We start from the raw sequence: 27,939 nt of genomic DNA on the forward strand, positions 1-27,939 counted from the left end.
GAAAAGTGACAAGACATACTTCACTTATGGCTATACACAGAAATAATAAAGTATTCTAATAAATATATATATATATATATATATATATATATATATATATATATATATATATATATATATATATATATATATATATATCAAGATGTATCATCTTAAATGGAATCATATGACCTGAAAAGATATGCTACATTACTTCCTGATATGATTATGCAAGTCTGAATTTTTGAAACTGTCAAAAAATTAACATTATATCTGAACTACTCTTACAAATTATAGATATTAAACATATGAAATCAGTATGCATACATAGCTTTAGCAACAAAAACAAATGATAGGCAGAAGATGCTAAGCAAACCTCAATTCAGACTGACTACTAAATTGATTCAAAATACTGTTTGAAATCTTTCCATTCTATTATTGTATATGATATTTATACATTTATAGCAGATGGAACTGTAAACAATTTTTTCAAAATTCAGAACAAAAATCTCCACTAGCTTTATAATATTCTTATACTAACCAACTCAACTTAATTATTCTTTATGTTCAAGTGAGTGCTTATGAAATTATTTCCCATTATAGAAAAGAGCTTACTTTCAAACATAAACTCACATTTTGAGCTGTATAAATCTTAAGAGGTATTTTAGGATCATATATGAGTGCAATTCACAACAATTCAGTTATGATTTTTCAACTAGGAAGTTAGATAGTTTGTAACTCCTAAATGTGACTTCAGTTGTAAAATAAATTTACTCAAGCTCCCATGAATATATATATTTTTTCAAAATCACTGAAAATTTAACTGTACTGCAAAGTGCACAATTTAATAATCCTTCCCAACTAATAAAATATATTTTCATTTTCAGAAAAAAAATCACATTTGGAAGGAATTTAATTTTTAAAAAAATCAGAATAAGCTTGAAAGCATTTTTATTTCCTAGAGAGAAAACTTGGTATTAAAATTCTACAAGAATTTTAATACAAATCTTTCCCACTGCTGAATACCTAATTCTTCTACCATGTTTCCCCGAAAATAAGATAAGGTCTTATTTTCTTTGGCGCCCAAAATAAGCGCTTGGCCTTATTTTCAGGGAAGTATTATTTTTGAGGTACGGGAAGCAGCGAGCATGGTCACCCTCATGGCTGCTTCTGTCTTGCAATATTTTCAGGGAGAGCTTATTTTCAGTGGAGGGCTTATTTTAGCACATGCACTCAAAAGTCTGATTGGGCTTATTATTCGGGGAGGGTCTTTTTTCAGAGGAACAGGGTAGCTGGGTCGATGGTTACATTCCCACCCCATTGAATAATTCCACCTTCTCTCTCTATAAGGTATGCACTGTATAGAATAGAATGTTTTATTCCATGAGCACTTAATTGCAACTGAAATTGAAAAATACATTATCTACCCCAGAGGTGGGTTGCTCCCAATTTTCTACCGCTTTGCTTCCCTTTGCACAGTTCAGTGTAAATTGTTCTTTCCGCATGCGCAGAACAATTTACAGTGAATTGCTCATGTACGCATACTACTAAACAACAAGCTGGCAGTGGAAGTGGTGACCAGGAAACCATTCGGGGGCATGAGTCGCTGCAACCAGGGAACTGGTTCTGCAACCCAGGCCAAAATACCACTACCGGTTCAGGTGAACTGGGAGCAACCCACCTCTGATCTACCCTCAGATTAGCTTCCTAAAATAAGTTTCACAGCATTCAGGGATGAAAATGTAGCACTTGTCTCCAATCCTTCAATGGAACTACTTCATATCCAGAGCATGTAGTATCTGCAAAGGCAGTCTCTGAACTATCTTTTTCAAATTATTTCCAAAATGCTGCACAGCTCTAATAAAAATACATTTTTTTCACTGTGCTGCCTTATTCTTTATGTAAGGAAATGTATTTCTAAAAATATCAATGAGAGAATGCACAGAAAATGTAGCACAGTTTCTATGCTAACCATAAGAAAAATCTAATTAAGAATAGATGTTGGCATTTTCCTGATGACTCATATTCTCTGCAGAACCATATTGATTTCTATTTTATGTTTATGTTTTTTCTCAAGATAACGCTCTGTGAAAACAAAAACCTTTGCATTAGCATTAATAATTAGATATTATGTTTGTCCAATTCCTCTGCTATTTCATTATAGCAACTGCAACTAATACTCATGCCATCAAAAATATTTTATTTAACAATCAGATATTAATTCCATAACAAAACTTTCCCTCCAGCTCTACTATCTGGATCATCTTATTTCTTATCACTAAGTGTGAATTGGAGAGCCTGATTTTCTTTCAATATCTGGAATACAATAATTCAGAAAATGGAACTTGCTCACATTCAGAGCATAAGAGTGATAGGAAAAAACTGAAGTTGTGCTTCACCTTGCCTCTTAATTTTATAGACTTTCTTCCTAAAAGGAGATGCTGTTGCATTTCCCTCCTTTCTTTTAAAAATAAAGACATTTTATATATTTGAGGACTTACTTTGGCAGAGAAGGATGAGAGCTTTTCCTATCTTTGTGACAGAGCTACAGTATAGTCCACTTTTAATGTTGCTAGTAGGGTGAGTTTAAGGTACATCTATTTAAAAAGTATATCTTTGTCTTTCTACTGGGCCCAATCTAATATTCATGTCAATGGAAAATCTTGTTCTTACTGTCTTGCAGAAACAAACTATATTGTCAAAACTCAAACCGTAACCATCTACCAGAAATCTAAATTCAGGCATTTCCCCACAAAATATTTAATTAAAAGCAAGTGCTTTCCAAATTTGTACATTGTATAGAGGTGTTAATAATGCAGGAGAGAGAAAAACATTGAAAAAAATGTCTAAACATTGTTGCATATACTGTATATGTAAGACACATACAGTACAACAAACACTGAGCACCGAGAAAGAAACACTGAGCTGTGGTGGCACAGTGGTTAGAATGCAGCATTGCAGGCTAATTCTGACTGCCAACTGCCATTTCAGCAGTTCGATTCTCACCTCAAGGTTGACTCAGCCTTCCATCCTTCCAAGATCGGAAAAATGAGAACCCAGATTGTTGGGGTCAATATGCTGACTTTGTAAACTGCTTAGAGAGGGCTGTAAAAGCACTATGAAGTGGTATATAAATCTAAGTGCTATTGTTTTGCATGATAATACTTATTTTAAAAAGTATTGAAAAAGATTTCATACAAAAGGCAAGAACCCTGAATGTTCTCATCTAAAAAAGATTTCTAACTCAAGTTAATTTTTTCATTTAATAACATTGACCTTTCCTTAAAACATTTTTTTGGAAGAGTTGAGATCTCCAACAAATACCATGCTTTGTTAATTCAATAATCATATCAAGTCATAATTAATTCCCTTAGCTATAGTCTGGCATTAGACATGACTTAAGCCTCATAATTAAAAAAGTATTAATTATGCATAAATACATTAAATATATAACTAAATGTATTTAGTAAACAAATTTAAGTAACAGCCAGTAAGTAGCAAAAACATTTGTGCTGAATCCAGATAAATCATTGAAGATGCATTCTTTAGTTCCCAGCTATCAGTGTTAAAAGATAACAATGGCTATCTTAAACATTGCTAATGGTCCTGACTTTTTTTATTTATTTACTTTGGCTTTCTCAGTTATCCAGTATTGCATTAGTAATGTCTCATGTTCCTCAGTCTTTTCTAAATCCAGTTTGAACATCCAGCATCTTTTCCCACATAGAGTTCTCATTTGCATCGAGTGATCTTATGCATTATTTGATTAGCATGTAAAATTAAGAATACACTACAATAGTTTGTATGCTCTGAGAATTTTTCTTTTGACAGTCTGACAAGAAGCTTAACTATAAATTTTATATAATTCAGCAAAGCAATCTGTGGGCTGTTCTCTATCTTTGGGTAATAATTTTCTGCCAGTGTATTTTTATACATTAAAAATAATGTATAACATATCACTTCTTTTCTTCTCAGAAAAAAATTGAATAAGGAAACAAATAATTGAATAATACTCTGACTAAAATCATTTTTATTATAATTCTTCCAATAACAATAGAGAAAGGTTCAAGATTTTATCATTTATAAAGTATTTTGGTGTGTTCAAATTCCTTCATATATATTGCTACATGCTATTCTAAATTATAACCTATGTAATATGATTAGAGCCAATTTGATGTAGTGGTTAAGTCATCAGATTAGAAGCCAGGAGATAGTTCTAGCCTTGCCTTAGGCACAAATCCAGCTGGACAAACTTGGGCCAGTCACTTTTTCTCAGCCCTAGGAAAGAGGCAATGGCAAACCACTTCTGGAAAACCCTTGCAAAGAAAACTGCAGGAACTTATCCAGGCACTTTCCAAGAATTGGTTACAATTAATCAAAAGAAAGAAAATGATTATTACGGATATGAATTTTCCAAATTTATTAATTTGGTTTAACAAAAAAAGAACTAACTGGAAAAAGCAGATGAACATACCCTAGGTAGATTGTATAATAAAGATGAAAAAAGGAGGAATTTTAACTTGTTCATATCTTCAGAAAAAAACCAGTGAAATATTGTGAGATAGCAATGCCTTTTGAAAGAAGCAAAATGCTTCTGCCCTTTTTATTTTATGTGACACTTTAGTATGACAAGAAAAAAACATAAAATTAGTTGAACACAGTAAGAAACATTTTATTACTGATAAAATAAGAAGAAAGAGGTTCAAGAATGAATGGCTACTGAAGAATATGGACTGAATATTGAATAATCTTACAACTACTTTTTTTACAGAATTAGCACTTTAGCAATATAAACACATATTTTTAAACTTTTATTTCTCATACTGGTTTACCTTGTGCTATATTTCAATCCTATGACTACAGTACTTAGTTGTAAGTCTAATTACAAACAAGTGTAAATAAAATTAGTTCCTGCTATCGGTACGATTACTACTTCAAATAATAATTTACTTGGAAATTAACAAGTGTTTAGAACGTATATGTATTGTGTTTGGAAAAGTAGATTTCTTTGTCACTTAATCTAATCAATCAATTTTAGAAAAAAAAATCTAATTCCTCCGTTTAAGATACATACATTATACATGCACAGTAGTTAGACTGTGAGACTGGTCTCAATGGAAATATTGCCTATGTATGTCTAGATAGCTCCAGAAGCAATTGTGCAAGACTTTAGGCTACCACTGCTTTGAAAAGTACTCACATTAACAAATGTTGGGACATGATTTTAATTGTTTTGCAGAACCCTGGTACTTCTGTAGAAACAGTCTGATCTGAAAATACCAAGAGCAAGAGCACTTGGACTTGTATACCGCTTTACAGTGCTTTACAGCCTTCTCTAAGCAGTTTACAGAGTTAGCCTATTGCCCCCAACAATTTGGGTTCTCATTTTACCCACCTCGGAAGGATGGAAGGATGAGTCAACCTTGAGCCTGATGGGATTTGAACTGCCAAATTTCAGGTAGCTGGCAGTCAGAAGTAGCCTGTTCTAACCATTGTGCCACCGAGACTCATGTTACTACATTGAAAGTCACTTCAGAGTTGTGCCTTAACCACAAAATAAAGCCTATCGTGTTTTCTAAGTTGTTTTCCAACTTGGAAGATAAAAATGATGTCTTCTGTTCCATTTTATTTCCAAAATGTTCCTACGTCCTATAATTAGCCTTGACAAGCTACAGATATTATTGGCATAGAAGGCAAAAATTTTCACCTCTACTGCCATTGGCTGAAATAGGTGAGGGGAGTATAGCAGGAGTATGAAAGACAATCATATTAAAGACAGATTCAGAGATGGAGAAACTGCTTGGATAAAAAACAAACAAACAACCGTTTGTCAACTCGCAAAGCATCCCTGGCCTCCTCTCGAGTTGCTATAGGCAGCAGAAGGGAAAACTGATAGAGCAGCATGGCAACCACAACATAGAAACACATTCCACACATACCTTTCTCAAGGCTGTATCCCAGGATACCTGCAACAGTAGGGGCTTACCTGTAAGCCCCTGTAGGGATTAAGCCCCTCTTACCCAGAAGGGCTTAATCCCTACAGTCCGTGAAAGTGCTGTGTTGGAGAATATGATTTATGACAAACCCTGGGAGGAGGGGGAAAACATAGTCATAGTTGGGCCATAAATTACATAGGGGCAGAGCTGGCTTCACCTGGGCCCGTGCCAACATGTTGCTCCTAATAAATAACTGGATTTCTTTTGAAGCTTGGCTCAAGGCTCATGATTTAATTAGGGCATCCGTTCAAACCCTGACACCATTCCTTGACTGCTTGGTCTGTAAGCTTATTGGTGTTTTATTTTGGTTTGCTGTGGGAAAATTAGAATTAGAGGGTACATTCGGTATGTTATGGTTGTATTTTTAGGGAGCTGCAAATTTGAGTACACACATACATTAACAGGTGTTGCTATGGTTTTTAGTTGCCAAATACAAAACCATATTGCTTTGGTTCTTTGATGAACATGGCAGACAGATTACCTCCTGAAGAAATGTGTACTGTGCTAAGCATTAGGAAGAAGCATCAATCCAATTAACTCCTAAAAGTGTATTTTTGATTTTATTATATGTTCAAGAACAGTACTGAATTCATTGTTGTTACTACTTTGCTTTTTCTGGACTCAGTTCTGGAGTCGTTTCTGTTTCTGCATGCTATAAAAAGCAAACTTAGTTATTTTTACTAAGTATGTATGTTTAATACATAACAAATATATAGAAATGCATACACATATGCATGCATGCATGTATTAATGTTATGTATTCACTAGACTTGCATCCTACTCATCTCCCCTGTTTGCTCTGGAAAATATAATTCAATTTGACAATTTTTCTGCAGCTGAAGTGGTATGTAGCACTTGTTCTGGACTGCCATGCCACCTATTCTTATAAAACAAGAGATTGTGTCTGCTTCTTGTGGTGGATCAATCAAAATGCTTTTAATACATGCACCCAAAATCAGTAAAGAGTTAATATAATTGTGACTAAGTTAAGTGCGCCAAAGAATTGAGGCCTTTGAACTATGGTGCTGGAGAAGACTTCTGCGAGTCCCTTAGATTGCATGGGGATCAAATAGGTCAATCTTACAGGAGATACCAACTCTGACTGCTTTTTAGAAGGCCAGATCCTGAAAATGAAATTCAAATACTTTGGCCACCTAATGAGAAGGAAGGATTCACTGGAGAAGAGCCTAATGCTGGGAAAGATTGAGGGCAAAAGAAAAAGGGATGACAGAGAATGGGGTCGCTAGATGGAGTCACCGAAGCAGTAGGCATGAGCTTAAATGGACTCCAGAGGGTGGTAAATGACAAGAAGGTCTGGAGGAACATTGTCCATGGGGCTGTGATGGGTCAGATATGACTTTGCTACTAACAACAACAAAATTAAGTCACTAAATCAAGTAAGTTGTCATTGATTTCAATGTGTGTTCCTTGGTACCAATTAAGCTAGTATCCAACCTATTATATGGCTATGAAACTTGTCCTGGGATTTACAACATCAAAATCAGTCATCCCATTGTAATACAACAAGGAACTAGCTGTCCAATTACTTGTGTGATAATACCTTACAAATGTTTTAAACATATTTAAAGCCGAGGAGCCGAGGTGGCGCAGTGGTTAAATGCAGCACTGCAGGCTACTGCTAGATCAGCAGGTCAGCGGTTCAAATCTCACCGGCTCAGGGTTGACTCAGCCTTCCATCCTTCCGAGGTGGGTAAAATGAGGACCCAGATTGTTGGGGGCAATATGCTGACTCTCTGTAAACCGCTTAGAGAGGGCTGAAAGCCCTATGAAGCGGTATATAAGTCTACTGCTATTGATATGGAAAGAAAGCACAACAAAGCCATTTCTCCCTTTCTCTGACTAGATACCAACATAATACATCATGTTACCAGAGCCTTTAAAAGTTTTTTTCCACATTTCTGCTTTTATTTTTCCTTCTCACTTCATGTGACCCTTATTCATTTTTTTAATGTTCATAACATAAACTGTGTCACTCAATAAATGCTCGGGGGCTCTGTAATACTTACAAATATGTAGGCGCACACAGAGACATTTTCCCTTCCGACTCATGATCATCCCCTCTTCTATAACTAGCCTAATTCCCATCTCTCTCTCTCTCTCTCTCTCTCTCTCTCTCTCTCTCTCTCTCTCTCTCTCTCTCTCTCTCCCTCCCTCCCTCTCCCTCCCCCCCTCTCTCTCTGATTTTCCATTCAGAATCCAGCCTTCCTCCTTCTTTTCTACCACTGATACTTCTCCCCATTTTTCTGCTTTGTAGACCATGATATAGATCTTCTCAAGCCAGGATACAGCTTTCTGCTGCTGCGTTACTGCTGCCTCAGTTGGTGGAGATAGCAATGAAAGTAAAAGTGACTGCAGTAGGGAATATAAATGCAAGTAGGTGATTACAAATGCATGCTTTAGATTTTAGTGACTGCACTAAAAGAAGTATATGAGTTTAACTGCATTTCTGAATGGGTAAGAGCCATGGTGGCACAGTGGTTAGAATATAGTACTGCAGGCTATTTTTGCTGACTGCCGGCAGTTTGGTAGTTCGATTCTCACTGGCTCAAGGATGACTCAGCCTTCCATTGTTCCGAGGTAGGTAAAATGAGGACCCAGATTGTTGGGGGCAAGATGCTGACTCCGGAAACCGCTTAGAGAGGGCTATAAAGCACTGTAAAGAGATATATAAATCTAAGTACTATTGCTATAGTTTTGACTAGGAATATTCCTGGACTAATCACTTTGTCAGTCTCACCTATCTCAAGCAGAAAATAAACGGCAGGCACTAATATTAAATCTTGTGTTCTCAGATAAACTGTGGATTATAAATACATAGATATGCATATTTGTATCTTGCACACATTAAAAAGGGTTCTTCTTTTAAGAAGTTATAAATATAATTCAAAAGATAATTCATCAATGAAAACATGCAGGTATTCAGTGGTATACAGAAGACGGGTATTTGTAAATAGATGTATAAAATTTCTCTTTTGATGCACATTGCAATCAGTAACTAAGCTTATTGTTAATCCCACTTTTCATAACTGACAGATGCTCATTTAAGAATTAATTCTAATATAAGAGCAAGTTCCATCTGTCCTTGTGTTATAATAATGCCTAGAATTTTAAAAAGTATCTTTCTTCATCCAGTTATTTTTAAATCAAAATTAGAAGTTTAAAATACATTAATAGATCAATATTCATATACTTTCAAATTATTTCAGTCATTAATATCCAATAACAAATATGAAACTAATATACTAATACATCTATGAGGGATTCAGAACAAACCTTATCTAGTATTTTATCTAGTATTATCTAAAGTATTTTTTTTTAGATTGACCACATGAAAACTTGTTATTAACTCCTTATATACTATTGTTTGTTTCATTTTTGCAGGAATGAATGGAACAGCAAAAGTGGAAGACATTTCTTTAGCAATCTAGCTTCTCTTGGACTTGGGTTGAAAACTTCAGTACTGTAGGAAGTTATATAAGATAAAAGACAAACTAACATAAACGATCCTGAACCCTGAATAAGGAATGAAACTAGATATTACTTCAGCAGCATAGTATAAGGCAGGTGTCTGCACACTTAAATACTCAAAGAGCCACAAAGCTCATAACTGGAAGCCCTGCATTCAATTCTAGAGTGGACTGGAAGTCCAGTTTTCCCACCATAGAGTCTCCTCCTAGCGTGGCAGTCTTTTTCCTCTTCCTATCCTAACCAAAAGTCCTATCAATTGTGGAGTCAACTGGCAAAGGGAGCAGCAGCAGAGGGATGAAACAGCCATATGCAGCTCCAGAGCAGCAGGTTGTGGTCCCCTGGTATAAAGGATTGGTGTAAAACAACACTAACACAATCCCAGTACTCACATAACCATAGATATCTTTCTTAAGTACAATGTCAAAACAATGATATCAAGATGTCACAAAAGATTCTCCTCCCTTCTGCGCTTTTCATTGCAAAATGGACTACTAATATCTAAAGAGCAGAATTAGCTCTCCAACCACTGGCACATGGCAAGTGACATTTTGTGATGGGTTTCTGGAGATGTCTATGCATGCAAGTCCAGAAAAAGTTAATAATCTTAACATAGTCCCATAAAGGATAAAGAAAATGCCAAAGTGTAGCAGAACAGAGTCAGAGATGATATAAATTCTGATTGTGATGTGGAATTTGAGAGTCAGAAGACGTTTACAGGATTTTCCTTACATTTCTTAGACCTTTGTTCTTGAAATTACTTTTCAGGAGAATAGTTTTAATGTTGATGGCCCTGAGAATCTAGTTTTTAGGCGGGGGGACTCTAAAAATAATTAATTTAGCAACCTGTAACTTTGTCCTTTAGACTTCCTGTCCCTGACCATCTAAATTATCAGATCTATCCTTCAAAGCCAGCTTATTAGAAATTGTTCATTCCTTAAAAGAAGAATAGAATCATCTAAGCACAACTGAGTTCAAAGAAGAATAAGGCAACCAGATGGAGGAAAGAATTCAGAGCACATTCCTGACATCCAGAACACATAGACAAGAATCAAAAGCTGCAAAAAACAATGAAATAGACCCAGAACTTCCCTTCCCTCTCCTTTACATAAAGTATACACAACTGCAAAAAGTGTTGTTTGTTCATATTTCAGAGCACTTGAGAGTGTGTATGAATTTTGCAGTTTAAATGATTTTATTTTGTTTTTCTTCTCTAATTTGACATCCCTTTCCTTTTGGTTAAGTACCAAGAAGAAAACACATCCCAGAATCAGCCAATAGGCACTTAGGAATGCATATTTAGCAGTTACCATGACAACAGAATTTTTAAAATGACATTTTTTAAAAAACTGTTCCTTTCCCTTCAGATCTTTTTTTTCTTGGTGGGCGAGATAGGCAAACTGGGACAACTGGTTTAGGTGTGTGAGAATCTCCTACAATACTGCAATGCAGACTTTAATATTAGAAAGGCTACATCTGTTTAGAACTAAATTTAATCACCAGGCTTATTTGAATGAGTAACTAAACAAACTTTTTTTTTAGTTTCCTCTACCCACAAACCTCTTTTCTTGATCCCGGGGCAGACACAGAACCTAAACATACGGTCAAACACTTTAAAAAGAAGAGGAGACGGGTGGGGGGATGAGAGGGGAGGGGTGGGAAGAGGAGAGGGCATGAGAGGGGTGGGGAAAGGAGAGGAGTGAGGAGAGGAGAGGGGAAGGGTAGGGAAAGGAGAGGAGAGGGGAAGAGAGGAAAGAGGAGAGGGGAGGGGAGGAAAGAGGAGAGGAGGAAAAAATAAGAAAAGAATCAATATTACTCATTACTGATGTACAAGACTCATTGATTCCGGAATGCATTATTCCAAGAATATTTGAATGCCCTACTTTCCTCTGGATCATGCTGAAACTTCTCTGCACCATGCTGCTCCAGAGCCATTTAAAGATTTTCAGGAGTAATTCTTCAAAAGTGGTTTTGTGGGTTTTGGATAGTCCAGTTCCAAAGCAGATGGAGAAGGGAGAAAAATACCCAGTCAAAAGGTACTGCGATCTAGTTTGCCAAAAAGCCAATGTGCAACATTTTTTTCTCTATCCATCTGCTTAGCTTGGAAACCTTTCTTCTGTTTGTTCATCTCCTCAAAGGCTTGTTCCCCTTTGGGGTTTGCCATGTAAAAATCATGTATCTGAACATTACTTCAAATAAATATTATTAGTATCTGACAGGAATTATTAAAGTGAAACAATGCAAACTAACCGCATAACAATATGGGGTTATGGGGCTACGGAAGGGTTTGATATGATTAAGAAGTAATTTCTACATATCCCTATGATTGAAGGTTGTACTTTTGATATATTAAACATTACATTACATCTTCATATATCCTCTGCATAGCAGAATACTAATAGTTCAAAACTCTGTTCAGAATTAAGTAAAAGATGCTTTAGCATATAAAATATTATTTTAACCTTGCTGCAACTAGTCTCCCAAGGTAATAGCTCCAGAGGGGGGAAAATATAGATAGTACTTTTCAAGTAACAAAGTAAGCTCTTATGAGATAATACAATATGGTAAAAGGGCTATAGCCATACCATCTATACATACATACATACATACATACATACATACATACATACATACATACATATTTACAACTCCCATTATACTTAATGGACATTAAGTCAAAATGGAAGTGGCAGAGTAAGCACATTAGGCAGGACTGCACTACGTAATGGTGTTAAAAATAATCTTAAGAGAAATAGCATTTTTAATTTGATCATCATCATCTAACTTACTTATAAATTTCATTTATGCGTGAAACAAAATTCATTTTTCAAATTACTTGTTAGTGTAACTCTATCGAGTAGCGATTTCTTTATTACTATACAGATCACGTTCAAATTACAAATAGTTCTTAGGCGGTATAATTTGCATTATGAATTACATTCAGTCAAATGGGTGGTTTTTTTTATTAAACAAAACAGTTTAACAAGGCAATAGAAACTCCTAATCATAAAAAGAGGATATCCAATCAGTTCCATATAGAAAAGCATGATGACTTAAAGTAGCAAAAGAAAAAGAACTATTCGTCCTAAAACAGGTATAGGAAAGAACACTTTTTTTCTTTTTAATGAAACACAAAGCTACTAAAGTGCTATGATTTTGAAGGGTCTAAGCAGTGATGGGGAACCTATGGCATGCATGCCAGAAGTGACACAAAGAGCCATCTCTCATGGCATGCCAGCCGTCGCCCGTTGGTCTTCCGGATTCTGGTTTTCGTGTGTGCATGTGCACCAGAAACCGGAAGACCAGGTGACCAGCGCACATACACACGTCACAAACTAGAAGCGCAGCCTCCTGACGCACACGAGTTCTGAGGAACTGCTCTTCCAGTTTCCAGTGCTCCCCAGCGCATGGACTGGGGAAACTCCCGTTTCAGCACTTGGTCTACAGGTCGTCCTTGCATAACAAGGATAATGGGGCTTGGAAGGTCCATTGCTAAGCAATGAGGTCATGCAGTATGCCATCACGTGACCAGTTTGCTTAGCAACAGCAGTCCCAGTACCATCATTAAGTGAAAATCCTAGGTTAATAAGCAAGAGCTTCATATGATTGCAATTTGTGACTTCTTGTCAGCCTCTCAGGTTGGGATTCAGTCAGTTTGGACCAGTTCAGGCAAACCGGTAGCTTCAATGATCAGCTGAGAGCAAACCAATGGTCAGATTGGCCCGCCTACCCTTGCACTTTACTTACCTATATCCTTTCAGATGATTAGCGTGGCACAGCAGATTGCTGTGCCTCAGCTTGGTTACTCACCAAGAAGTAGTGTGGAAGGTTAAGTTTTGGTAAAGCTGTGCATATGCACAAAGTGTGCACGTAACACGTGATTACCGAACCGGTTGTTAAACCGGCAAGATCCCACCATTGCAGCCTCCCACAAGGGAAGTCAATGGGGAAGCTAGCAGGAAGTTGCAAAAGTCCCAGGCACCTCACAAGCTGGTTGGAGGAATCATGAAATGAGGCAGCTATGTGGGCTGGGGAGAGGTTGCTGTGATACCATACAAGTCTGTGTTGTATTCAGATAACTGGCTGCAGCTGATAAGGATTGCTGCAGCACTGCACAAGTGCATGAGGATTGCAGAAGGGTGCTGCAATGCCATGTGACTACATGCAGGCTATGGAGGGAGTGCTGGGGAATAAGCACACTCCTGTGAGCCCCTGAGATTTTCTTGTATTCTGCAATGGAGGTCCTTGGAAAAAAAGTTACAAAATGGCAATCACATAACCACAGGATACCGCAACCATTGTAAGGGTGACTTAAATGCCAAGCATTCAGCTTGCAATCACATGACCCTGGGGCATGCAATACTGGAACCTCAAGGACTGATTATAGTCCTCAACCTAAAGGTAAAGGTTCCTCTCAAACAGATGTGCAAGTCGTTCCCGACTCTAGGAGGTGGTGCTTATTTTCGTTTCAAAGCCGAAGAACCAGCGCTGTCCGAAGATGTCTCCATAGTCATATGGCTGGCATAACTAAAGGTTGAAGGCACAATGAACACTGTTACCTTCCCACCAAAGTGGTTCCTATTTTTCTACTTGCATTTTTACGTGCTTTTGAACTGCTAGGTTGGCAGAAGCTGGGACAAGTAACGGGAACTCACTCCGTAACACGGTGCTAGGGATTCGAACAGCTGAATTGCCAATGTTCTGATCAACAAGCTCAGCGTCTTAGCTACTGTGCCACTGCATCCCTGTCATCACCTTATCACCACAACTGAGCCCAAAATTTCTGTTATTAAGCGAGCCATTTGTTAAGTGAGTTTTATGATGTCTCTTACCATGGTTGATAAGTGAATCACTGCAATTGATAAGTTAGTAACATGGTTGTTAGATGATTCTGGCTTCCCCAATGATTTTGCTTGACAAAAGGTTGCAAAAGACCTTTTGACCTTGGGACACAGAAACGGTCGTAAGTATGAGTCAGTTGCCAAGACTCAGAATTTTGACTACGTGATATAGATGTGAAAAACAGTCATAAGTCACTTTTTTTCAGTGCCTTGTAACTTTGGATGGTCACTAAATGGACTGTTGTAAGACGAACATTACCTATATTGGTAGCTGTCATTCAGCACTCCCACAATTTCAAAAAGGTAATTAACACTACCTGTATTATAATAAGTATCACTAATAAAAACAATGGGAAAATTTGAAACTGCATGAGAAATTGAAGACAAAATTATTTCCAGTAAAAATTCAAATCTAAGCTGAAATAATTCATTTCTTATTTCCTGTTTTATAAAAAAAATAGTTGGATTTGATTATTATTATTATTATTATTATTATTGGTCATGATAGAATAATGGAGAATCTTTTTTTGTTTTGTTTTGTTTTAAAAAAAATACTTTTTAGTGTCAAATTTTACATCTCCTTCATGGAAACATACAGAAGTACAGAATCTCCTAAACCTAATGTCATTACCCAAAATGTTAATGCCTTCAGAAAATTCATAATCAGTTACATTTCTTAATGCTAACAATTTTATCTTATCTGTCAGATATATCATAAATCTTCCTTAAAATCATGTACAACTTATAACCTGGAAAGAATATTAAAAAGCTAATGAATCAAATAAAAATCCCCTTGTCAAAATTGTTAACAACCAGAGTAAATAGTAAGTGCGAAAACCAAAGGTTCAAACTGTAATCCACAAAGGTATAGAAAACTAGTGAGCTTTTCATTTTAAAAAAAAGCATTCTTGAAAAGTCAATAACTGCAACTTTAACAGACTTAAGTCATTTCAACAATTAAATATTTTTTTAAAAAAAAACAGATTTCTGTATGGAGAGGTTCTGTCAGCATCCCAAATTCCTTCGGAATTGCACTTTAATGACCTAATAATATCAGCTGGACTTGAATATAAATTTGTTATAAACTACTGACAGAAATAAATATTAGGTAAATTTTATTTAGAAAAAATGCCTTTGGGAAGTAGTCTAGTTACTCTATTTTAAATCAATTCTAACTTGCAGGAAGCAGGGGATACAAACCAACGGAAGAGAAACTACCTGGCATATAATCAAAAAATAATAAAATGTTCCTCTATATATAGTTATCCAATAGCTAGACAAGATTTAAAGCACTTCCAAAATAAAGCTTTATCTTAAAGGGGAAATGTTCTGGTTAATTTCCAGATGTACAATAAGTTCCGACTATAAAATTAGAACGTGTCTGCGATAAGATGCTGTATGTATATATAGCCTTCACTCATTCTATTTATTGTCCAAAGATAACCAATAAAACTAATTTCTATTCACTATTCTTTTCATCCAAACCTAGATTTTCAGATCCTGCTTCCTTGACTGTAACTATTATGTTCCTGCAATTCTTTGTTAACTTACTTTAAAGGTAAATTTCTTGGCAAAATAAAGTTTGTTCAAAGTATATTTTATACAAATTTTCCAAAATAAACAGGATTTTAACAAGCATTTAAGCCTTATGAAAAATTGCAAGCTAAGTAATCGATAAATCTACCCATCAATGATACTGTGCAGGATGTTGAAATAAACTGCAATATGTTTCTAATTGTTTTTAAATTTAAGCATGAATTAAGTTTTAGTTTCGAATTTTAAAACCTTGATTCCATAAATTATATTTAGCAGTACGCATTCATCCAAGACTTACATGGGAAAGAACAAAATAGAATTAAGTTTGATTTTTACACTTTATTTAAATTTTTCCTCCTCCTTCCCCAGAGTTGGTTCCTGGAATAGCCTCTTTATTTGGGGAGGGGGAGAGATAGGAGGAAGGAGTGGTTTATTTGAAATGTTCATGACCACTTACTCAAAATAATAGAAACTTTAAAAAAAAAACAGAAAAGCTTGTCATCTTAGAATTTTTGTGTGTGTACAGTACAGGGTAAAGAGTTTTCCCTTAATTGCCCTTGAGCTTCTGTACAATTACTGAAAATCTAGCCATTGGTTTTAATTAAGTTAAGCAAGAAGGCATGGAACTCTAATAGCAATAGCAATAGCAATTAGATTTATATACCGCTCCATAGGGCTTTCAGCCCTCTCTAAGCGGTTTACAGAGTCAGCATATTGCCCCCACAGTCTGGGTCCTCATTTTACCCACCTCGGAAGGATGGAAGGCTGAGTCAACCCTGAGCCGGTGAGATTTGAACCGCCGAACTGCCGAACTAGCAGTCAGCTGAAGTGGCCTGCAGTACTGCACTCTACCCACCGCGCCACCTCGGCTCTATGCTAATAATTAGCATAGATTAGCTGTTCGACAATAATGAGTACACGCCAGTGTTGGCTAACCTTTTTGGCACTGAGTGCCGAAACGGGAGTGAGCGTGCGGAAGGAAGAGGAGCTCCCCAGCATGCACATGTGGGAGCCCCGGACACCAAAACAGCAGTTCCTATTCTGAGCTGAGCTTCCAGTTTCAGGCGTGTGTATGCATGCTGGTCACCTGGTCTTCTGGTTTCTGGGGCACATGCATGCACGAAGACCAGCTGCTGGAGCCCGGAAGAGCAATGGGCAACGGCTGGCATGCCCTGAGAGATGGCCCTGCGTGCCACTTCCACATGCATGCATTAGGTTCGCCATCATGGGTATATGCAGTCTTACGGGCCTTGGGGAAAAAAATCATCTAGCTTAAAAAAAGCCCTATAATAGTGAATAATAATAATTCAGGGTAATATATGATCTGCTTGCAGCATACTGCACTCTATCTCATAGGTGGCAAACTCACGGCATCACGTTGCCATCATGTGATCTTCGTGACATTTTTCCCCTTTGCAGAACTGGGGTAGGCGTGGCCTGTGCATGATGCATCTGGCCCGCAGGCCGCCAGTTTGACACCCCTGATCTATGTGTAATGGCTAATAATATGCTTCTGGGGAGCCTATCCGTTGACAAAACAGAAGAGGCTTTGAAACTATTTCCTATCAAGGCCTTCAAAATGACATGCAGTCCTCATGCTCTTCTATTCTTCTAGCATGGATCTGTGCTTGGTTGATACTGCTATATGCTAACTAATAAACGGCACAATCAACAACACTGCTTTTCCAAAAGAAATTTTCCTTATTCTTTCCAACCATATGAAGCGCTGGAAAGAAAATAGGTAAAGCATTTCTGAACTCTTATTCATCTGTCTTTCAGTCAACATCACTCTCTGAAAATTTAACACAATGGGATTAAATTTGATCTGGAGAAGAATTGCACAAAAATAAAAATAAAAATAGTAAATTAAAAAAAGGATTAAATCAAGTATCCTCTCTAACAACCTGGACTGAACTTTATAGGAAGCAGTTGGAAAGAATTCCAGAAAGCATAATCTGCTTGCTTCTCCTACTTTCTTACATATTTTCATATTATTACATAATTATTTTATTATATATTATATAATTATGCCACATAAGTCTTTCGTTGGATTCTGCCAAACTATATGGTATGTGTATATATCTATGTTAATATCAATATCATCTATATCTATCAATTGATCAATAGAATCTTTTGAGAGTTTATGTTTTGACGAGAGAGAGGGGGAGAGAACATAAACTCTCAAAAGATTATCAACATCAATAGATAGATCATCACTGGACTGATCATTCTCTTTACAAATTTATATGGCTTAGCTATTTTAACAAGCATGTTAAAAGTATATGAGATAATTCACCAAATACATCAAAATACTATCTCAAGTTGCAAATGCAATAAATAAAAATATATGTTACCTTCTTGCAGTGAGATAATGGTCTACAGTTCAACTTGCAGGAAGATAAATGTCTACAATTTCAAAGCTTTTTTGTGGCTTTGGTACAGTATGGTTTGCCTTCAAAGCAATGGTTCTTTAAAGTTTAACTTTTCATACAACCACTTCATTATAGCACAGCACAACATTCCACTATTCAATGAGAACCTAACAACATCAGAAACATACACGGTAAAGTAAATATTCTATTAAAATGAAAGACTTCAAAAATAAGAAAATAAGTAAGCTATAGAGCAAAATGTGCTTTGGATGGAACAGTAGAATTCATCTCAGTCTCTAATTAAGATGTTCAACACAGAAGGCATACAAAAATTATCTCCCGCTCTTTCACGGTCTTTCATTGCCATTGGTATTGTGTTATCAAATAGATGCTATGGGGTATGGGGGAAAGTGTGTTACTATTTTGCCAGAGGAAGAATTGCTCCTTATAATGTTTATTTAGTTCTCTTTTCTATTAAAGATAATGTCAGAGAAATGATACATGGCTTTGAACAAGAAAAAGCTAATCAATATACCATGTCCACTTTTAATTTTCTATAGCAATTGCTAAATGTTTTAATTTTTAACTCCTTTTAAAACTGAAAGGAGCCAACTGAATATGTTAAAAGTGCTTTGTATGAAGATCAGACAGGCATGGAACTGCAATTATATATCACAATAGCCTTTTCTTGGTTCAGAGCTCTATTCATCTTTTCGAAACAGTGAAAGGCAGATTGGACATAAGGAAATGGATTAGCCACAGGATGACCTGTGTTTCCACACAAAAACCCAAATGTGGAAAAATGGCACCCTGTTAATACCTTCCTTCATTTTGGGGAAGAAAGAAAAAACCCATATTCATGGAAAAAGTCAAAACAGTACTTTCTCACTCATTTCAGGACAAATCTAATCTGTTTTCTTATCACCTAATATGCATAGCGTCATCCTCTGTTGATGTGAATTGATTTGTACTCCTGCTAAGTATAATGCTACAACAAAGAAAACAAATATGTTGAAATTAACCATGTAGCTTTTGCATAGGAAGCCAATGCAGAAAATGTATTGTATACAAAAGTAATATGGCAAATACCATTGTATTTCCATCAGGGTCTCTTTCCAGGAAAACATATACTGACATTTCCTAGGTATTAATGATAATTAAATCCAAATCTTGTTTACTGAGAATATGCAGAGATTGGGTTGATTCTTAGATTACCCATCTTAATAAGCACATTCAGTGAAATATATGGAACAAATCTGTAAAACTAACTCACGTTTCACTGACTTGATGGACATGCTGTAAACTAATCCTGAAAGAAGGCAGTGGCATACAGCTTATCATTGCCAAGAATCTACATGAACTTTTCCATGTAGTCACCAAGCAAGTTCTACTGAAGCAATTATTTTACCCTTACTACAAAGACAATTTAGTTTGAAGCCATATTATTATATTTTTGCTACAGTTCTATAAGATCTGCTCTAACAATTATTTTATAAGTAAGTTAACCAGTTATTGTATTCCATTAAAATGTATTCTCTATCTAAATCAGATGATGGAATGTATCTATACTTACAAAAATCAGAATCGTGCAAGCAACAGTTTTCTCTGTTATAGTTTATGGGAGCTAAAAGCTGGACTATAAAAGCACAAGAACATTTTGAACCTGGGTGATGGGGAAGACCCCTGAGAATACTATGGGCAGCTAAGGAAAGGGATAAAAAGATAACTGATAATAATATCAACCTAGATCTGGTGGGTCAAGGCAGAAATGATCAGGTTCAATTAACATATTGCAGATACATTATGCAAAGACCCAGATGTTTGGAGAATACTGCTGGGAAAATTGGTAAGAAAAAGAAGAAGAGACAATCAGTAGAAATGATGGTGCACCTTTGGAATAACTGGTCCAGGATGGGATAGATTTTCCTGGTAACTCTATGTGGTTTCTAAGAGTCAACATGAATTTGATTCTTCATAATCAGTTGATCTACCTCTACCTAAAACAATTTTTAAGCAACAGCTAGCATACTAGCCTATTTTACAGTAATTTTATTTTGTATAGCTTTTTTTTAGAAATCATATAGTTTAGAATCCTCTGCAAAGATTTCTGAATGTCTTAACAAAGTTTGAGCAATTCAACCTCATTGTACACTAAGCTGAGATATTGTACACTTAAATCTCGGAAGATTGTAAAATCAGACTTGTTTCTTTTTTTAAAAAAATATACAGGTATGAATCCCTAATATCTCCATTTAGTTATATATTTATCTTTGGTTGGCAAAAAATGAAGCCTTTTAGCAACCATTGACTTTAGTCCTAAACATAGCATAGTATTAAAAATCAAGCTTTTTGCCATGTCATATTCTCTATCCTCATTTGCACTGATCTAAAGAAGAAAGTAGAATCTGAATTCTAATTGGGCAAAAATTTCCCTTCATGGAGAACCTCCCTTTAGGATAAGCCATGAAAGGAACAGCCATGCTCCAAACTTGCAGGCAAATAAAACTTGCTTTCAACATGAAATTACTTCCAGACTTATTCAACTCTGTAATGTTACTAGAGCCCATCAATCATTTTAAACCATGGCCTTAACAGAATTGTTAGTTTCAAAAACAAGTAGTATCAGAAACTTAGAATCAACATTGCAGTTCACATTAAAAAAATATATTCCTTACTGCATATGATGCAAAATATAAAATGACATAGGTAAATATTATTTTCTTCCAAAGTCTGAGACTTAATTTATCTTCTTGTAAAACTAATTTCATGTGCCACATAGTGTTTAATGTATATGCCTGGTTAAGTAAAGGATTTTACTTTTAAAAGATAGTCCACTATTTGAAATTTATAGACTTAGTTTTATAAATTTCAAATAGTGGGCTAGGTTTTAAAAGACAACATGAATATTTAAATTAGATTTAAATACTGTATTTCTCCTATTGATAGAGACACGAGGGAATTTTTACCCAAATAAATAATGTATGGAGAATATTTCTCATATTATTGTGTTGTTATTGTTATTTTTAAAATGAATTAGCTTCTGGGAGATAAAGCAAGGCATTGAAAACATCTGAACCTACAAATAAAATTGTAACTAAAAACTATGTTTAATTCAAATTTTAAAATTGTATTTCATCCCAATCAGCTACATAATTTTAAAACAACAATAATATAATGAGCAGCACATGTAGAATAAGAATGAAGTTATTACAGTGGTAAGTTGGATGGGTTTTTTTCCCTAAGATGAACTGAAAGTTCTTATGAGTCATCTGACTCTGTATTTATCATTTATAAATATGGGTGTGAACTTTATTTTGTATGTGTGTTTGTATAAACAAACACTGGCTATAACAATGAAAGAGAGAGAGAGATACAGACATATATAGCATTCTATAATATACAGTATCATCTTATTCGACACCTGCAATATGCTCATACTTAATTATGAAATAGCACGGTATTTCTGAAAGAAATTAAAATTATCAATGAAGAAAAGGATCTCGATCCATTAATAAAGTTTTCAATTGATGCTGCTCTGTGTCCGAATATAATGCATGTTTTAAATTATTGGGAAGTAATTTACGCTGCTTGCAAATCGCTCCCTTTCCTTATATCATAATTTCATATTCAACTGAGAAATCCTAAAATTAGGCAGAAAGGCCTTTTCCAATTTTAGAAGGTGAGGAGGAGGAAGCAGCCTTCAGCCCAAAGAGCTCCTCCTTTTGCCCTGACCATAGAACATGAGTGCCATCTATTGAAAATGGACTGAATTGGCTTTTTAAAAGAAGGATTATGCATGTACACAGAGAAGCACACACACACACACACACACACACACACACACACACACATTCATATACATATTATTTACTTTTCTGAGTAATGTATCATTAATCTTATATGAGAACTCCTATCTGTTGACTGAGTAACTTGGCCATTCCATCACCCATCAACAAGGAAATACAGCCAATGTATCCATGAACATCAAATTCCAGCATTCCTCAAAATACACCATAAAATGTGCTCCTTGGCTTTCCATGACAACTTTGCCAGTAAAATAAAGTTTTTTTTAAAAAAAAAAACCTGAGAGAGAGAATTATGGAATGAGAATATATTGGACATGATAAAAATAGGCACTCCAAAATATTAACCTCGGAGTCAGCATTTGGAAAAAATAAATAAAAAGGAGGACAAAACCCAGTCTATGCAGGCATGCAGAGATATAATTACCTTCTTTAAGGAACTGGGAGTGGATTACAAATATAAGAAAACAGCAGATAGCTGTTCCTGCTAGTGCCCATAAAGCTTTCAAGAACTGCATCTCGGGTTGGAACTCAGCAAATACCAAGAAAGTCACACAATGAATTTCCAGAGCGAGGCATCAATGTTTCTCGGGGTTTTGAGCCAGTCAGTAAAAGCCACACTTCCGAAAATCAGAGGGGGGGGAAAGGCGAAACGATCGGAGGAGATAGCGATTTTTCCCCCTCCCTCCCTTTCTAAGGCTGGGAGAGGGGAAGAACTGGGAAGGGGGGTTCAACACAAAGTCTCAACCAGCAGCGGTAGCAGCAACATGATCTCCCCATAGAGAGGACTAGGGGGAAGAATGGTTCGGGGCTCCATGAATCAGCTTTCTGTTTCCTTGCGAGTTGAGCAGCATGGGGGGGGGGGGGAGGTCGAGAAGAAAGGGGGAGACAATCTGGGTAGAATTGCGCAATCGCTCCCCCTTATTCGGATGAGGGCTTTTTTCTTCTTCCCCCACCCCACCCCCCCGCTGCTGGTTCTTCTCCTCCGCGATGGCTTCAGTTCAGCAGCTTAGCAGAATGCGGGAGGCGATCCGATCTTTCCCCCCGGAAAGCCGATGCCCCATGGGCAAGGGGAATCTTGTTCGCTGCCACTGTTCACCCAGGGCTGGCAGGCTGGCACAGTCCAGTTAAGGCGAGAAAGGGAAAAGTGCGGGCTGCGGGAAGGGTTTTCCTGCGTGGAAATGGGGGGGAGGCGGAGAAACGGCTCGCTAAATTTCCTGCAACTTCCCCCCCCGACGCCCGCGGTCTGTGCTTCGCCCCCGCGAGGCTCCCGGATAGCCCCCTGGCTCTTCCTCCCCCAATGCAAAGCAATTCAATTAATTCTTCTTTAAAAAATAATAATAATCGCAGGTGCCAGCTGGCCCAAAGCAGGGCAGTTTCTCGCCGTTCTGCGAAGCTGGGAAAGGATGCGGGAGTTTCCTTCTTCTTCCTGCCCCCCTCCGGCTCCCCGCTGCCACCTTTCAGTCTCCCCAGCCTCGTCCGGGAGAAGCGGCTTGGTGGCTTCTTCCTTTCGTACCCCGGTGCGCCTCCCTCGCCACCGCAAGTCGCCTTTTGCCCCCCCCCCCAAATAATAATACTAAATAAGCAGGTGCGCCGCTTGGGCTGGCTTGGCTTCTCGGTTAGATAAGACCAGCCGGTGTCCCCCAACCCTCCTTTTGCCGGTTTATTTCGTCGTCATCCGCCACCCCCAGAAATCCGTGCAGTTCGAAAGCTGAGCGAGGCGAACGACCCCGGTGAGGGTAGCAGCAGCGTCTGAAGAAGAAGCCTCCCCTTCGCAAAGGCTCTTCGGCTTCAGCCAGCCAGCGGCTTCCCCGGGCTGCCTCGATGGGCACTGGCGAAGGGGCGAGAGAACTGCAGGCGGCTCGCTTTCCCCCGAGCTTCCTTCTCTTCGAGGGTGGGGAGGTTGGTCGTGGCTGGGTCGCCGGCTGTAATCTCCTTGGGTTTGCGCGGGTGCCAAAGCTGCGTGGACGGCTTGCAAGCTGGCCGAGGTACGCCCGCAAGCGGCAGACCCGAGTACCCTCCTCTGGAAGGAGAGGGAAGCAGAGAGGAGCGAGGATCGGATCGTATGTGTCTTTATGGAGGGGAGGGGGATCCGCCACTTCTCTTCCCTCTTCTATAGAAGGCGGCTGGCTGTGTTGCCGGATCGTCTTGCCCGATCCGCGGTAGCTCAAGCGGCCCCTCCTCAACGCGCTCGATCCCAGCTGCTCGTTTGAAAGATTGCTAGCGCCATCGAGTAACTTTCCCACAGCCTCGCTTCTTCGGCGCGCGGGGCTTCTTCGCTATTAATGAGCATGCCCAAGAGGCGAGCCTGCGCGCTAGGCGCAAGGAAACCGCACGGATTCCGATCTGGTTCCCCTGCAGTCAGCTCTCCGGGTGTAAACAAGGGGAAGATGAGACGGGCGGGTCTTTTGGTGGTTTAACCCAGCTTCGGGTTTTCTTGGGAGGTCTTGGAGGCTCAAGGCCGCAGGCGGAAAGGCGCGACGTAGCCATGGTGTCCAAAATAGGTCAAGAAGCTGCGTGATCCCCAAAGCCAAGTCGATCTGGATGAGAATGATCCAAGTGAAGAACTTCAACGCTTTTGGTTCTGTCAACCAACCGACTGGCCAAGAAATAGTTTCGAGTTTTGAAAAAAAGGCAACAAGCAAACCTGTTTCCCAAAGCAGGGAGATAAAAGTAAACAGTAAACAGTAACAAGAGTTGTAAGGGTATCTTAGCTTGCAGAATGTAAAACAGATCAGTATGTATAATAGCAGTGAGGCAAATAAAAAAGGGAAGAAAAATAGTCTTGACGTCTACTATGCCAGCTCTGCATCCCCTTTTTACTGTTTAACATGGTTTGATTTCATTTCTCTTCCATCCCCGTTTCCATTAGTTTCTTTCTAACAATATTCTAACCCAATTCTAGCAATCCTGTCTTTTTATGTACTGAGCATATTCACCAAAGGCAAATTCCTTGTGTGTCCAATCACACTTGGCCAATAAAGAATTCTATTCTATTCTTCTATTCTATTTTATATTGCCTGTGTGCCATCTGCAGTTTATTGCTGCCTTCCTGCTCACCACTTGCTACTCAAAGCTACCCACTGATATCCCAGCAGCTCCCAGGGGAGGTTTTTTTTTATTATTATTATTGGCATTTCATCTCCTTATCATAATTTCTTAACACTGCACATTATCTACCTCTCAGTGACTGTCACTAAAATCAATAGGACTTACTTCATTGAAATTAATAGGACTTACTTAACCATTTTCCCATCAATCTTATTGCCTAGGTAAAAGATTGTAAAAGCCATTGTTATACATATAAAAAGCTGTGTACCAAAAACCATTAAGGTGTTATGAACTCTTGAGTTCACAACCAAAAAAGAACTGGTTGCTTACCCTTTAGGATTATCAGTACAAAAGACGAGATAGAGTATATTTTGTGCGGAGTGGGATATGGCTTAGATTTTATTTCAGCAATCACTGTTACTAGCCTACAGAACAGACCAAAAGAGTTCAGTTTGAATTGTCTTTTTATGTTATACAGTGCAGAATTATTCAAGAATGAGCTTGCAGAATCACATGGAGGACAAATATCCTGTTTTGATACCATCTCTAGTTTTGGAGATTTATATATTGTGGAATGTAATCCTTATTCTGTATGTGCTGGTCACATATGGATATTTAAGGCAAACTGAGGCTGAAATTCTATTCACACTTGGGAAGTTAAATATTAATAAGTAAAATATGCGGGAATAGTTTATTGGGCTTATTCTTGGCAAGAATGCTCTCTTCAAATATAAATTGAAGAGTTTAAAAGTTAATATCTTGATGCTATAAAAAGAAGTTGTGACGTCTAATATTCAGTCTTTGGGAACCATGCTAATATTAAAACAATAAGATGATCATGCAGGTCTGACAACTGGGGAATAGGTGGAAAGTAGTCATTTTTTATCCCATTTTTTATAAGTTTTATAAATAACTCAGACGAAGATAGCTAATACTCCTTCATCTTTTTATTTTCCACACAACAACAGCCCTTTGAAGTGGGGTATTGACCTGTTCAGTTTTTAATTTTAATGAATTTGAACATGAACATGTGAAAATCAAGAGCTTTGTTTAGTTATGAAGAAACTGTTAGGAGGAAGTTAATGATATGCAGGTAAAAGCAAATATATCATTTGTAACATGAACTATTGGTACAATGCATAATACAAAGGAAAAATTATAGTTTTAGTAACCCGTTGATCAATTGCAGCAAGGAAAGAGATAATTGTTATATATAAAATTACTAGAGGGGGGGGTTAAGAAAAGATGGAAAAGTTATTTAAGAATACTAGAAAATCTTGCAATGTAACTAATTAACAGAAAATATACTTTTTGCAATATATACAGCAATGAACTAGGAAAACAAAGCTAGTCTACTATAATTAAAATGTTAATGTATTCAATACAGGCTATTCATGAGGTAAAGTAATTGTTGTTGTTGTTGTTGTTGTTATTAACCAGAGGTAGTATTCAGCCGATTCAGACCATTTTGGGCGAGCCGGTAATGCCAATAATCAGTTGGCCCCACCCAACTGCCCCTCTCTATCCTGTCCTTTATTTCCTGCTTTCTAGCTTATCTCAATCAGGCAGCACAGCTGATTTCCCCCTTGCTGTTCTATTTACTGTATTTTTCGGCATATAAGAGGCACTGGAGTATAAGACGCACCAAGATATTGAAGAGGCAAATTTAAAAAAAAAAGATTTTGCACTCTGCAGACCTCCCCAAAATGGGCCATGGGCCCGTTTTTCTTTTTAAAGGCATGCATAGCTTTTAGGAGGCTTGTACAGTGCTCCGGGGGGGGGGGAGGCAAAAACAAGCAAAAAATTACCCATTTTTTAATTCATTTTTGCCCTCCCCAGCGCCCAGGAGCACTCTGGAAACCTCCTAAAGGCTATGCACAGCCATTTTGGTGAAGGGGGCGGGGTTTCAGAAGGCAAAAAATACTGTATTCAGTGTATAAGATGCACCCAGATTTTCAGCCTCTTTTTTGAGGGAAAAAGATATGTCTTATACTCTGAAAAATACTTGGAAGGTAAGCAGCTGAGTTTCTAAATGCTCAATTTCAGTGCTGCATGCAAGTGCTTTAGGCGCACACACACACGAAGTGCACACAAACTGAACCAGTTGTTAAACAGGCAGCATCCCACTGGTAGGAACCTACACCATGTTTTCTGTAATTCTCTGGGAAGGAGATGAAGCATCAACATCACTTGATATCTCCAGGTTTGGAACTTATAGAAAGTAGGCTTGCATCAGAGGTATTGAAAGAAACAGAAAGGTATTTATTGCTTTTAAATGCAGGATGCAGCTGATGCCAAACAAATTCTATGCAATCATTAGTTTTTGGGTCACAAAAACTTCAGTGAGTTCTACTAACATTCTACTCCCCTATAACACTTTGAATCAATCCTTACACTGAAACAAACTAATTTTCTCCATTTCTCCAATGAAATAGGATTAAAAGCAATTGCTAAAGCCTTAAAGCCAAAGGGCACCGTCGTGGGTTAAATATTAGGACAGTTTTTTTAAAAAAAAAAAAATTCGAAGGATACTTTACAAAGCACCCCATTGCTCAGAGTACTGCAGCAGCCACATTGTTTAAATGCTTAGCGCAATGACTTCAAGCCCCTTTTGTAGTTGTTATATGCAAAAACTCCAGAAAAAGAATCTTCCTTGATACTAAGCAGTGCAACAACGGTCTAAAAATGTGTTCGCCATCCACATTTCTTTACAACTAGAGTTAATTCCATCAGTGATATCTTCTCCAGTTCTCAATATCAGCTATCATTTCTTCAGTGTTTTCTTTCCATCAACAAATTATATTATGAATTATTCCAGCATTTCATATACTATGTATTTTATCTGGGTATTTCTTTTACAGATTCATAACATTTA

The 27,939-nt window shown here is 37.5% G+C and overlaps 1 protein-coding gene across 1 annotated transcript in view; it reads right to left on the reverse strand.

Moving 5' to 3' along the window:
- Window positions 1-22,557, reverse strand: part of TAFA5 (TAFA chemokine like family member 5) — a 182,287-nt gene extending 159,730 nt beyond the window's left edge. Inside the window, exon 1 of the mRNA XM_032221863.1 lies at window positions 22,441-22,557. Coding sequence (XP_032077754.1) covers window positions 22,441-22,531 — 91 coding nt within the window. The 5' untranslated portion in view covers window positions 22,532-22,557. The remainder of the gene's footprint in view (window positions 1-22,440) is intronic.
- Between the last annotated feature and the right edge of the window lie 5,382 nt (window positions 22,558-27,939).

This window comes from Thamnophis elegans, chromosome 7 (assembly GCF_009769535.1).
Source record: "Thamnophis elegans isolate rThaEle1 chromosome 7, rThaEle1.pri, whole genome shotgun sequence".
NCBI lineage: Eukaryota > Metazoa > Chordata > Lepidosauria > Squamata > Colubridae > Thamnophis > Thamnophis elegans.